General features: G+C 34.1%; 1 protein-coding gene and 1 non-coding gene across 2 annotated transcripts; both read right to left on the bottom strand.

The window, feature by feature from the left end:
• Positions 1 to 448: 448 nt before the first annotated feature.
• LOC115697986 (putative germin-like protein 2-1) lies at positions 449 to 1,690 on the bottom strand. Its single transcript, XM_030625163.2, has 2 exons — positions 1,468 to 1,690; positions 449 to 1,286 (listed from the first exon to the last, which is right to left on the bottom strand). Exons 1-2 carry the CDS (start codon positions 1,583 to 1,585, stop codon positions 751 to 753), a joined length of 654 nt encoding a protein of 217 aa, XP_030481023.1. The 5' UTR covers positions 1,586 to 1,690; the 3' UTR covers positions 449 to 750.
• Positions 1,691 to 2,321: 631 nt separating this feature from the next.
• Positions 2,322 to 2,395, bottom strand: TRNAT-AGU (transfer RNA threonine (anticodon AGU)). The gene has a single exon. It is a non-coding gene; the product is annotated as a tRNA-Thr (tRNA).
• Between the last annotated feature and the right edge of the window lie 11,468 nt (positions 2,396 to 13,863).

The raw sequence follows: 13,863 nt of genomic DNA, 5'->3' as shown, positions 1-13,863 counted from the left end.
GGGTCAAGGCTCTGATACCATTTGTAATGTCCCTACTTCAAGCCTTCATTGGGTCCTTACACCTACGGAATGAATGACTCTTATAAACGAGTATGTCACTTAGTCTGCTTCTTGGATTGACGACTGACCTACAGACCAACACGAGTGTTTCCAACGTGCTTTGTCCTCACTCGCACGCTTCCTACGAAAACTTCCTAGGAGGTCACCCATCCTAATATTGCCCCAGGCTAAGCACGCTTAACCGTGGAGTTCTTTCATGATGGGATACCGAAAAACATGATGCACCTTGTTGATATAGGTAGTACCCACCAATCCATTTAAGCTCTCTTCAACTGTGTAGTACCATACCTACACAGTCTCAGAATCATCCCACTTGACCTTCCCCAAGCGGTGTGGGATTGCACAACTTACCTGGTATTTCCCCTTACGCATCACGGGACTACTCACTGTCACAAATATAATGTCCTGATTTATCAAAAAAAAAAATAGTCTTTAATACGTTTCCCTAAATAATCTAAGACTTTTTTATATGCATGAATAATTTGGACTTTTTTCTACCATATCTTTCAAATGAAATAAAACCAACAATTCAATTAATTAACAAGGAAATACACAACCATATTGGATATGTTAAACTAAATAAAGAAAACATACATCACAAACATCTTAACCCTCAAGTGGATACACACAATCATTTTCTAAGTATTGATTTTAACACTCAGCATAAAACCTAAAAGAGATATGTTCTATTTAAAACTTAGACTGAAGATTCACAACCACAGTCTTGTCCAATTGAAAAGCCTTGGCAAGAATATCAACGGGGATGTCAGGCTTAGATCCAAATACAGCATTGGCAATGGTAATAACCCCTGCATTTTGGCTACTCAAGGCAGCAATGGCTATTGTATTCCCATGAGCAACATTTTTTTGGTAATGAATGAGCCCAACTGGGAACACGAACACATCACCCTTCTGAAGAATTTTTGTAATGAGACGATTGTCTGGGTTAGATGTGACAAAGCCCACTTCTAGACTTCCTTCTATAACAGTCAAAATCTCACTAGCCCTTGGATGTGTGTGTGGTGGGTTGATTCCCCAGGGGGCATAGTCAATTCTAGCTAGGGAAATTCCCAGTGTGTTGAGCCCTGAAATTTGAGTTACACCAACAGGAGTAACTCTAGAACCCAGTGCGTTTGATGTGTTTCCAGGTTTTTGTAGCCCGCTAAAGAAGAAGTCTTGGGCCCCCACCATCTTTGAATCCTTACATACAATCCCATTCACTAGAACTGCCATGTTGATAATACAAGAAAAAAAAACAAGTTAAAACTACATTGTATTAATTACTTTTTGTCATTATTACAAAAGACAACATGTTTTATACCTACTAAACTTAAAAGTAAATACAGTAATGTGCTATACAAAAATAAGTTTAGAACTTAAAATGTTGAAATTATTATATATATTTACCAGGAGAGTTGGAGGCTGCAACACAAAAATCCTGAAGAGAACTAGGATCAGATGCCAAGGCAATGGAAGAAACAATGGCAAACAATGCCACCAATAATAGCAACACTCGAGAGCCCATTTGTTGTGCCCTACTTAATCTTTGTAAATATATAAGAAGTACTTAATAGAGAGTATAGACGAGAGAACTAGCTACTTATGTATGTAAATTGTTTAATTTTGAGTTGGGCTTTGAGAAGCACAACGAGGTGGTTTTTATAGAGAGAACATGTGAGAGACATAATATGGAGATTAAGATATCAATTGAAGTAGTCTAGTCCAAGTCAAATAAATTAAGACATTGAGTTGATATATATTCAATATTTTCTTTTGTTTCTGGCCGGCTATGCATAATTAAGTGAATATATTCCTAATTAGGTACAATATAATGCCAAATAAAACTGGATATTACTGCACATGAATTATACTTAAATTTAGTTATACAATATTGTTTTGAATATAATATTATGGACTTACTATTGTCCACCTGGCATGTTAATTAAGATGGGCTTAATGATGTTATCCATTTTTTGTTTGGCTAAATACATTTGATGATCATATATATTGTAATATATGATGATTAGTGATGAATTGTAAACTTAAAAATATGTCAATCATGGACAACACAAAAGACGGATGTTCAAGTTGTTTATGGTAAGACGGCCAGCAGCTCATTCTAAATTCTTCTGTACCAATAACAATTATAATGGACGTTAGTTGTGTACATAATTATTTCTTGTATTATTTGTCCAAAATACCAAAACGTTGCTTGAGAAATCATTTTATTTTATTTGTTAAAAAGATATATTATAAAAATTTGCTTTCATTGAGAGTTGAACTCAAGACCTCCCGCTTACTAAACGGGTGCTCTAACCAACTGAGCTATGAAAGCTTTGTATGCTCCTTTTGTAGCTAACTCTCTCTCCAATGTATATATATCGATCTACTTATATGAATTTATATATAAATACGCACATTATTTTTTATGTTAACACAATGAGTTTAACCCATAATATTAGTGATTCAAATATTTTTTTATTTATTCATCACAGATAATATATTTATATATTTTTACTAATCAAAGTAGTCGGTGCCTATATATGCTCCAAAGTTTTAATTGTAACCCATCAAGAAATGATAATGTGATCAATGAACTATTTTTATTTTTTATTTTCTTAAAAAGTGTTTGCAACTTCCATTAAAAAGAGCAAGTTACAAAACAAAGACTAACTATCGGAAACTACTCTCTCAACCCAACTCCTTATCTAAACTTTAAAAATCTACTTATATTATGAGCAAATACATGCAAAAAAGACACATTAGAAAAAAAGACAATGAATCAAAATTTTTTGAAATTAAATCTGAAACTGATGAGTAAACTTTTCACTTATGTTTGATTTTCTTAACAAGCTGAGGCTAATCTATCTCAATGAGGGAGAGTGGTAACTTTTCTACTAACCACCAAATCATCAATGCATTGTATTGTGTCTACGCTTCAGCATACAAGGGAGAAGCTGCTCAAATTCTTGAGGTAGAATGGACAGTAATAACATTGTTGTGGCATTCCCTCACTACTGTCCCAATATGAGACTTTTTCTTCTTTTTGTCTAGAGCTGCATTGACATTCAGTTTATAACTTCCCAGTGAAGGCAAGGTGGTTTGCAAATAAGCTTTGTCCACCGAATTCGCTAAGTTATCTTCAACACTCCCAGCAGCAACAAGATTATTGGAGAGGAACTTTTGCTGGGCCTCAGAATAGCCCTGCAACAAATTTGCAACATAGCCTTTTGTGTCCTAAGTTAAAATAAGATTTTTTATTAAATATAGCAGAATTCCTATTATTCCAAATCATCCACATAATTCCAAAGAACAGGCTATATTTCTCTTTTGGTAAACTCTCCAAGCCCCTAAGAAGAAATTCCTTAATGTATTTTTTTTTTTCGAAAGATAAATCATAAAAGTGCATGAAGGAAGTTTCCTTCCACACAAGTTTTGCTCTAGAATACTCGAAGAAGGCATGAGTAATGGAACTGCTAGTCCTGATAGACTTACCATCTCCCACATTCCAAATAAACTAGCCTTTGAGAAGCAACTCTCTACCCTAAAGAAGTCACTACTAGAAAATTAACTTTTAGAGGCAGTTTTTAAGGATTTTTAGTGTCGGTTTCGGAAAATTTTACTACCGATGTTGTTCCAAGCGATGTCGTAAGAGGGACGTATTAACTGATGGTATAAGGAGACCATATGTCGTCATTTATTTATAAAATGACTTACGACATAGGGGGATAATTAGGGTTATTTTGTTCATTACGGCGTTGGTTATTTGCAAATAACTGACACCGGAAGATGTTTCCTAAAACTATTGAATATTAAATATTTTTGTTTATTTTTTACATATTTTAATTTTTATTAATTTATATAAATTAAATATTAATTTCATATAATTAAAAATTAAATTAATCATATACTAAATATATATATGGAATACTTCTTAATGGGTATTACCCATACCCATTAATAGGTAATAAACAAATTTAACTATAAATATTAATTTTAAAAATATTAAACGATTAGATCTTGGTCCGACAGCGAATAATAAAAGAGAAATTTGAATTTCTATGCTTAATTTAGCTACTTAATTAAAAAAAAATATCAAAAACTACCTCTTTTTTACACTATATAAAAAATATATAAGTTGAATTCAACTTTTTTTTATCACTTTTTTGTCAAAAAACTTTTTTTTATTATTTTTTTTTTTCAGCTGATGGACCAATCTCAGCCCATATAATGTAAAAATGAGAAAATTTTCTAATTAAATAGAAAAATTAATTAAAAAAACTAAAAATTTTCTAATATTACCCATGAACCCATTAAGAGTGCACCCATATATATACATTATTCTAAATAAATCTATTACACAAATATTTTAAAATTAGTCCAATTATTTACAAGTTATTATCTAACTAAACATAGAAAAATAAGGGAAAAAAGTTTACAAGGTATCTAATTAAACATAAAGAAATAGAGGAAATTCTTTTTTATACAATTCAACATCATTGCAAGCTTTCGTGAATCACTGCAAGTCTTAAAGAATCATCACAAATAATTATTCTATCCACTGTCACTGTAACGGTAACAACTCAATTTTTGCATCGTATCTCTTCTCCCTAAACTATAAAAAGAAGTAAATATTTTATTAGTATATATATATATTAGAATATTTATTAATATAATAAATAAGATTATTAATAGTTAAAACTTACAGCTTTTACGTCGGTTAAGTATCTGCTAGGATTTGCACGTGCGACAATATCATTGACGTATTTCAATACATAAAAACTACATTCTTGAAATATAGGTTGTTTTGGGTATTTTGCTATTAAAATTTCTGAATATGCCCCACTGAATGCATTTGACACTCCTAACGTCTCATATGCCATGTTTTAAAAATTATATTAATATTGTAATTAATTAACATATATAATTTAGCTAATTGAAACATTTGTTATATAAAGCGTAATTAAATCATTACTTTCTCAACATTGCATCAATTTGTTCAAGAATTTTACGGCCATTTATAGGGTAAATGTATAATCTTTCCTGGCGTAATGACCACTAGCATCCAATATTTACTAAAATATATATACATAAGTGTAAAAATAATTTGAAGTAAAAATAAAGAAAACAATTTTAAATTATCTCTTAAGTAGTATATACCCGGTATTCCGGGGAATGAAGAACATTTTGCATTGGCTTTTCATCAATAATAACCAACAAGCCAATCTTTTTGTCGCTTGCTTAACTTCTGTTCCTTCACGATATCGGTTTTATAGTGCACTACAAGAAGCTTCGGGTTGTAAAACTTGAAAAACCATCTCATATCATTTAACCATTTCTAAATGAACTTGCATTAAATTGTTCAGTGTTAAAGTTTTATAATAATTTCAACTGAATTTGATATATAAAGATAATTAGGTTAAATATAGTGTACTTTATTCCAAAAAGAACTTCATTCCAAAAAGAATTCTTTAGTTTCCAATGAAGTCACACAATGCCACTTGTTGTACATCTTCCACAATTATCGTGATTTCAGTATGAGTCGCTATGAATCCACGTGGTACTAGAATTTGGACCATACCATTTTTCATTTTTATTCTAAAAAATTCTTCAATCATGTATCTGATCTACCTGGGGATTTGTTCCATGATCTTTGGAGTGAATAATAGGTCAGCATGATCACTACTAGATTTTTGACAAGGCATAAGACCTTTTTCCTTCGACATAACACGTTGCGATGGTAGTTAAGCAAGGAGAGTACACTATACAAAATAACATAATAGACCAAAATTAGTATATATGATTTGTAATGATGATTTCTAATAAAGAAATTTGACTTCCGATGTTAAAATTAAATATTTAGGCCAAAGGAGGAACATGTTCGCTGTTTCCTTAACATAGTGTAACCCCTCAATTGATACTGGGAATTTTGCATCTAAAGATACCTAATGCGTGTATGCAAATTACCATAGGGCATGTTATGATTTGTAATCACATCTTCTTTTTCAAACAAATAAGCTACGACCACTATGTTTCTAATATGGTCCAATTAGAGAAATATTGTCTTAATTGTCATTTGTTCAGCAAAATTGTACATGGGAGATAGCTCATACAATGGAACAAACTCTTGAGCATAATTTTTTTTCAACATCCTACTAAGCATGTTCTTATGGAACATACTCATTATCATCCTGCTCTCGTTCGACAACACTTTTCTTCTTTTTAAGGGATCTGATTTCTACTTTTAGCCTGTCTATCTCTCTTTGTTTCTGAGCCACAATATCATAAACTTTCTTTTTCTTTCTACCACAAATTTTAGATGCCTTTGCAGTAAACCTGCAAATTAATTAATAAATGAAGTTAATGAATATTTATTTTGTGTCCTAACTCAACCAAAATTTCGACAGCCTAATGACTATATTTGAACGTTCTCAAATATTTAAACCTAAATAATAATAAAACATAATCCAAAACAACATAAATTAATCCAAATAACTAACAATACAAAAATTTGTTACCCATTTGGTTGCAGTACATGTATTCGCAGAACCTACTTCACTACGGATGAATATTTAAGATATTCAAACTCTTCTAAGCATTGATTTTTAATTAGCATACCCAGCATCCTTGACATGTCTAGGATGCTCTAGTGTCCCAAATGTCTGCGTCATTATGTCACTTTGGCCATGGACCTAAACTTGTCCTTGACTAAGTTTATCCTGCAGTTTAACATAGTGCACATCATCAAGCAATTAGTATATGATTTATATAAATTAACTCATTATTACGTTATCAACGATTACTACTTACAATCTTAGCGAAAATTTCCTTGTCAAAATTAGTGACAAGTTTCATATTCTTTTGACGAGATTTGATCCTAATATTATGGAATGGGGAAGCTTGAACCTCAAGCTCTTTTTTATGTATTTTGTAACATAACTTAAATGAGTACTATTACACATATTGTTGTAAATTTCTAGAACTTTATTTTATTAATTATATATCAATTGCTTACTACAACGTCTTGATGTTGACCATAACGCTCCGACTACTACAGTGTCTAGATTGAATTTTTGTTGATCGTTCTCTTTGGACTTTATTAATTTCCTATAATGAAAACATAATAGGTTACCTACTAGTATTTGTATTTAAAAGTTTATCTTAACATATAAAATTAGTACCTAAAATTCAGGAGTTAGGGGAGTTGAATTTTAGCCAATCTTCTTGATCTATTTCATGATACATTTCAGGGATACTGGCCAACTGTTGCATGTCATTTCCTTCTACAGTGGGATTTATGATGTCGTGCGTCATTCTATTCTTAAAATCCTTTAATAACTTCCTGATGATTTTCAAGCATTCTCTTTTGTAATCTTCCCAAACTATAAAACCTGCCTAGTTATAATGTAAACAAAATTGTCAGAGTACATCTAAATTAATCAAAATACTAACAAATAAATCCTTACCTTTATATCATTCTAAATTTTATTTTTCAATGCAGAGCTGACCTTCCTCAAGTCTTCATAGGAAATCCCAATCCACCTACGACATCTAACTCATAATGTTGATATCAACTGGCGCGAGTTTTTGCCAGAGTACTGTCTTCTATAATTGACTACGAGGGGAAATATTATTCCTTGGTCAATCAGCTTACTTATATTATTGATCTCTATTCGACCACGCCTAGGTATCACCCTAGGACACTCTGCTACTGGGTCTAATTATGAGTCTGAACATGAACTTGTGTTTGATATATCTACAACATAAACAAACATAAACACAAGTTAGCTATAACAGAGTAACTACATAAATATACATATATACAAGTTAGCTATAATGGAGTAACTACATAAACAAACATAAATACAAGTGATCTAATACTGAGTTTGACAAATTTACCAATTAGACACGTTTTTTTTTTTTTTCGTTTATCTTTTGTTGAATCACAATTGACCAACATTCCCTCATTAATATCATTTCTAATATATTCGACATTATCTTTTTCAAGGTTACGATCAATTTTTACGAGTTGTTCGTGCATTGGTTGTCCAACATTGAAGTCATTGTTGGGATTTTATGCCTTAAATAAAACTCATTTTAATATAATCTTATATACTATCAATAAAAGGTTAGAAGTTGTTTGTACATAGTTTTCATGTTTATAGTTTTAATATACAATTTTTGTTAAACCCAGAACATATAGTTATTAACAATTATGGTAATGTCACCACAGTGGAAAGTAATTTGGTTAATTTTGGAGTCTTTATTTGTATAAGTTAATTTAGTTTTGTAAACACTTGAGATTCATCTAATAAATTTTTTTCTCTGTGCGTGACTCCGTGGACTAGGAGCAATTTGAAAAAATTGTTGATACCACATATAAAATGTTGTGTGTCATTTTAATTTTCTGCATTTTACTTTCTGCAGTATATTTCTGTTTTGTCAGATTCTATGTCTGATATAAAGAGATAAATTTTGTTCAAACAATTTTACTACAGTTCCGCTTTATTTAAATTGTTTGATAATTTCACTTGGTAATTATTAAAAATGGAATTTCATTTAGTATCAGATTGGTTCACTAAACTCTTAGTGAGATCTTGTGTTTCATTTCCGTTTAATTTGTTTCTTGTGTGAAATGTCTTTCTTTACAGAAAGAAGTTCTGCATCTCTTCCTCCGCTACTCAATGACACAAACTACCCATACTAAAAAGTGAGGATGAGAGCTTTCATTAAAGTTCAAGATGAAAAAGCATGGAAAGCAATTTTGTCTGGATGGTCTCCACTCTCAAAGAATGGTAGCACAAAGGTAAAGTCATAATTTTTATGGACTACTGAAGAAGAGAAGTTATCTAGTTATAACAGTAAAGCTCTTCATACTATATTTAATGGTATTGGTGAAAGTTTCATCAAACTTGTTTCTACTTGTATATCTGCTAAAGATGCATGGACTATTCTTCAAACCCAGTTTGAAGGAACTGAAGATGCTAAAAGATCTAAATTTATCATGTTACAAACTAGGTTTGATGATCTAAGAATGACTGAGTCTGAAACACTATCTAAATTCTATGAAAGGTTACCTGACATTTCTAATGAATATTTTACCCTCAGTGAGAAACTTAATGATTCTGTCTTGGTGAGAAAGATAGTACGAGTACTTCCTGATAGGTTCAATATTAAGCTCACGACTATGGAAGAGGCTAAGGATTTCAGTACTATGAAAGTAGAAAAATTGATGGGTTCTCTTCGTACCTTTGAATTAAATCACAAGATCCGGTCAAAGGAGAAACCGAGTATCTCCAAGGAAAAGGAACCCACGAGTTGGTCTTGAGACAACTTTGGTTGTTTCTTTAGTGAGTTCAACACTACCAACCCACGAGTCTCTAGATAAGCGAATGAGTGCTCACACGTGCAACAATTCCCTAATAGTCAGGATCAAGAAAGGCCAATGAGATTCGGTATGGAAAGTTACCAATGAAGGCACTTCTTTGATCAATTGGGGGCACATAGATTATGTTATGGTATATGAGAGCCATATGTTACCTGAGCATAAAAAAAACAAAAAACAAAAAAAAATTCACTCATGCGTAAGTACTTTCATGATAAAGAAAACATTAAGAAACATTGATGTTACTCCCAATGACCGAGTTTCTTAAGACATAGAATACTGTTCATGTTTTAAAAGGTAAAGCGGTAATGGATAAAGTAAAAAAAACAAACATCATAATAAAGTTTTTGTTAAGTTAGAATATTTTCTAATTTAATTAAAACCAATCTGATAACATTTTACTAAGGCTTATCCACACTAAAAGGTCGCTCAGGACGACCAACTAACACACTAAAGTTAAAAAAGAAAAGATGTCCTGCAAAGCCAAAAACTTATCTATGTCCTAAATATATAGCTTTAATATGTTCATTATTCTCTATTGGCGGCACATCAACAGGAGGAGGAATATCAGAACGCTCAGGGTTGTTGTAACACCCTAACTAACATAGGCGTATTACGTGCTTTTTAAACATGCTGTGCAGCTCGTTGCTAATCAACGAGGTTTATGGAAAAACGTGATTAATTAAAATTTTGCTTTTTAATTAAACTTATAAAACAATATTACAAAAGACTCGGAATCCCGATTATAAAATCATTTACAAAAGATTTAACTATTTAACTGATACATAAAATAAAAGTCGTCTAACGACCAGTTATAAAAATCAGCCTCGCTGTCCCGATGATCGTACGCTCCAGGCCTAACCGCCCCGACATGTACAATCTTCACAAGCTCGCTCACGGTCCATCAGCTTTAGCCTTGCCTTTACCTACACATAAACGTAGATCTATGAGTCGACAGACTCAGTAAGAAAAGCATAATAATACTTATACATAAACCTAACTGCCGTGTCCAACACGATACTGAGTCCCGCTACTGCCATGTCCAACATGGTACTGAGCCACTACTGCCATGTCCAACATGGTACTGAGTTCTGAACGTTCATAGGGACGGTACTATTGACACGTAACAACCTGATCGGTCGAACCGGTCATACTCATTTCTTGGTCATACTCCGGCTGTCTGGACGTGTTACTATATCCTCCTGATCGGTCGAACGGGTCATACTCCGGCTGCTGGTCATACTCGAGCCTGTACTGACGGGATACGTCAATAGTACGGAACCAGCAACCAAGTGTCAGCCTGATCGGTCAAACCGGTCATACTCATTCTTGGTCATACTCCAAATTTCGTACCGACGTGACAGGGTTGGATGGTTCGAAGCCAACATACATAACTAATGTAATCTAATAGGCTTCCTACATGCACGCTAAACATGTAATCTACATATGCATACTGTTATACTAATCTTACCTGGATTCCGAATTCAAGTGTGCCGGTCACCCTGACTGGAACTTTAGCTGAGCGGCGGATTAAAGGCTCCTAAACCATAAAAACCACAACACTATAAGTGACACTCTAAATCACTTCCCGGGGACTTAAACTAGGAATTAAAAGTTTCCCTATCGATAAAAAGCATGGCAATACCCCTTAAAACCTAAAAACGAGGAAAAACACGGGTTCTGAAAATTCCCCAACCGGTAGACCGGTTGCCCAACCGAAATTCGGTTACGGAAATTCAGGACCCTCATCCGGAATTCCGGATGCACAATCGGAATTCCGGTTCCTCGCAGGCAGCAACAATCAAATTTTCATATCTTGCTCAAATCAACTCCAAATCACCTCAAACTTTCCAGACCTATTCCATATAACCCCTAGAACATTTCTAAGGCATCAAAACCACCCAGATTGCACAAATTCGAAATTCACCATTAGAGCTCAAGCTTTGAGTTCTAAACTCAAACTTGAGCAAACTTAGCTAACATGCAATCAAAACCTTCTAAACTTACATAAACAAGCTTAGAATAACCTCTGGAAACACAAGCAAACTTCCACAACATCACAGCAACAAAATATAACCTTTTCTTTCAAAAATCACATATTTTGCATAGAAAACTCAAAGCTTCACACAACCTAACTAACATGCTTCAAAACAGCTCATTTAACTTCAATTAAACATGCTTTAAACCTCAGAAATCAACAACAAAACACAACAATAACAACAGCCACAAAAAGCATGCATTTACTCAACTTTTCACCATTTTTTTCAAGAAAACAAAGAAGAACAATTAGGAAATACATACCACAATCAAGAGTACCCAAAGTTATGAAGAATCTAGCTAGAAATTTGATGAAAAACCCAGCCTTTGAATCCCATGCACCCAGCCGAAATAGAGAGAGAATTTGAGAGAGTTTTCTATTTTCTAACTTTGTATTTTTTTGTAAAAATGAATAAATGAAAATAAAAGTCACTTATCAATTTAATTCAGCCAACAAATAATTAAATAAACATTTATTTTCCATTTCATAAAATCACAAAAGACAAAAAGTCATTGGGGCAAAAAGACCATTTTGCCCCTCCATACTAAAATCACATAAAAATCACTAAAGGGGTACTTTTGGGACATTCTAAATTCACGGCCATTCCCGACATTCCCAATGTCTAAAACCCGTCCCAAACTAATAACATGCAAAGTTGTGATTACTACTGAGCCAAACGCCGAGTTCCAAAATACCGGGCACCGGAAATGCAAAATATGAAAACTACTGAATAACATAACCATGCATTTCTGAATTCCATAAATAACAGTATAATAAATTATTTAAATAGCTATAAATAATTTTCATAAATAATCATGATTAACTGGTAATTTCCAAATTAACTAAGCGGGCTTTACAACTATCCCCCCCTTAAAAGGATTTCGTCCTCGAAATCTAACCTGAATAACTCTGGATATTGAGCTTTCATATCTGACTCTAGCTCCCAGGTGGCTTCCTCCACCTTGCTGTTTCTCCAGAGAACCTTGACCAATGCTACGGTCTTATTCCGAAGGACTTTATCTTTTCTATCCAGGATCTGCACTGGTTGTTCCTCATAAGTCATGTCTGGCTGTAGCTCAAGACTCTCATAACTGAGTATATGAGAGGGATCTGAAACGTATTTTCTCAACATCGAGACATGGAATACGTTGTGAACTGCTGATAAGGCTGGAGGCAATGCTAACCGATATGCCACTTGACCTATCTTCTCGAGAATCTCGAAAGGTCCTGTAAATCTAGGGCATAACTTGCCTCTTTTCCCGAAACGTTTAATCCCCTTCATCGGAGATACCCGTAAAAACACATGGTCCCCTACTTGGAACTCAACATCTCTGCGTTTCGGATCTGCGTAACTCTTCTGTCTGCTCTGTGAGGCAAGCATTCTAGCTTTTATCTTCTCTATTGCCTCATTGGTCCGCTGCACTGACTCTGGACCTAGATATTTTCTCTCCCCTGTCTCATCCCAGTGGATAGGGGATCTACATTTCCTACCGTATAACAGTTCATAGGGAGCCATCCCTATCGTACTCTGATAACTGTTGTTGTACGAAAATTCTATCAACGGTAGATACTTATTCCATGAGCCTTCAAAATCCATAACACAGGCTCTCAACATGGCCTCCAATATCTGAATTTTCCTTTCGGACTGACCATCTGTCTGAGGATGGAATGCTGTACTAAATTTCAGCCTTGTACCCATTGCCCGTTGCAAACTTTGCCAAAATTTGGAGGTGAACTTCGGATCCCTGTCCGAAACTATCGACTTCGGTACCCCGTGAAGTCTCGCTATCTCTCTGACATACAACTCTGCCAACTGATCCACTATAAATGTTGTTCTAACCGGCAGAAAATGAGCAGATTTCGTAAATCGATCCACCACTACCCAGATGGAAACAAATAAACCCGTGGTCCTAGGTAACCCGACCACAAAATCCATCGTAATATCTTCCCATTTCCATTCTGGTAGGGTTAGAGGCTGCAACAACCCTGCTGGTCTCTGATGTTCAGCCTTAATCTGCTGACAAGTGAGGCATCTCGATACGAATTCTACCAAATTCTTCTTCATACCGCTCCACCAGAAGTACGGTTTCAAATCTTGGTACATCTTGGTGGTGCCGGGATGCAGAGAATACGGGGTAAAGTGAGCCTCCTCAAAGATCTCATTTCTAAGTTCCACACTATTTGGAACACAAACTCTGGCTCTATACAAAAGCATTCCACTGTCTGACACTGAAAAGTCCTTGGCTTGACCAGCCAACACCTCATCTCGGATCTTCACTAACTCTGGATCCGTCATCTGAGCGACTTTTATTCTTTCGAACAGATCAGATTGCAGCGTTAAGTTGTGAAGCTGACCTACCACAAACTCAATGCTGGATCT

Source organism: Cannabis sativa, chromosome 7 (genome assembly GCF_029168945.1).
Source record: "Cannabis sativa cultivar Pink pepper isolate KNU-18-1 chromosome 7, ASM2916894v1, whole genome shotgun sequence".
Classification (NCBI taxonomy): Eukaryota; Viridiplantae; Streptophyta; class Magnoliopsida; order Rosales; family Cannabaceae; genus Cannabis; species Cannabis sativa.
Note: the sequence above shows the minus strand (reverse complement) of the source record. Positions and strands in the feature narration are given on the sequence as shown.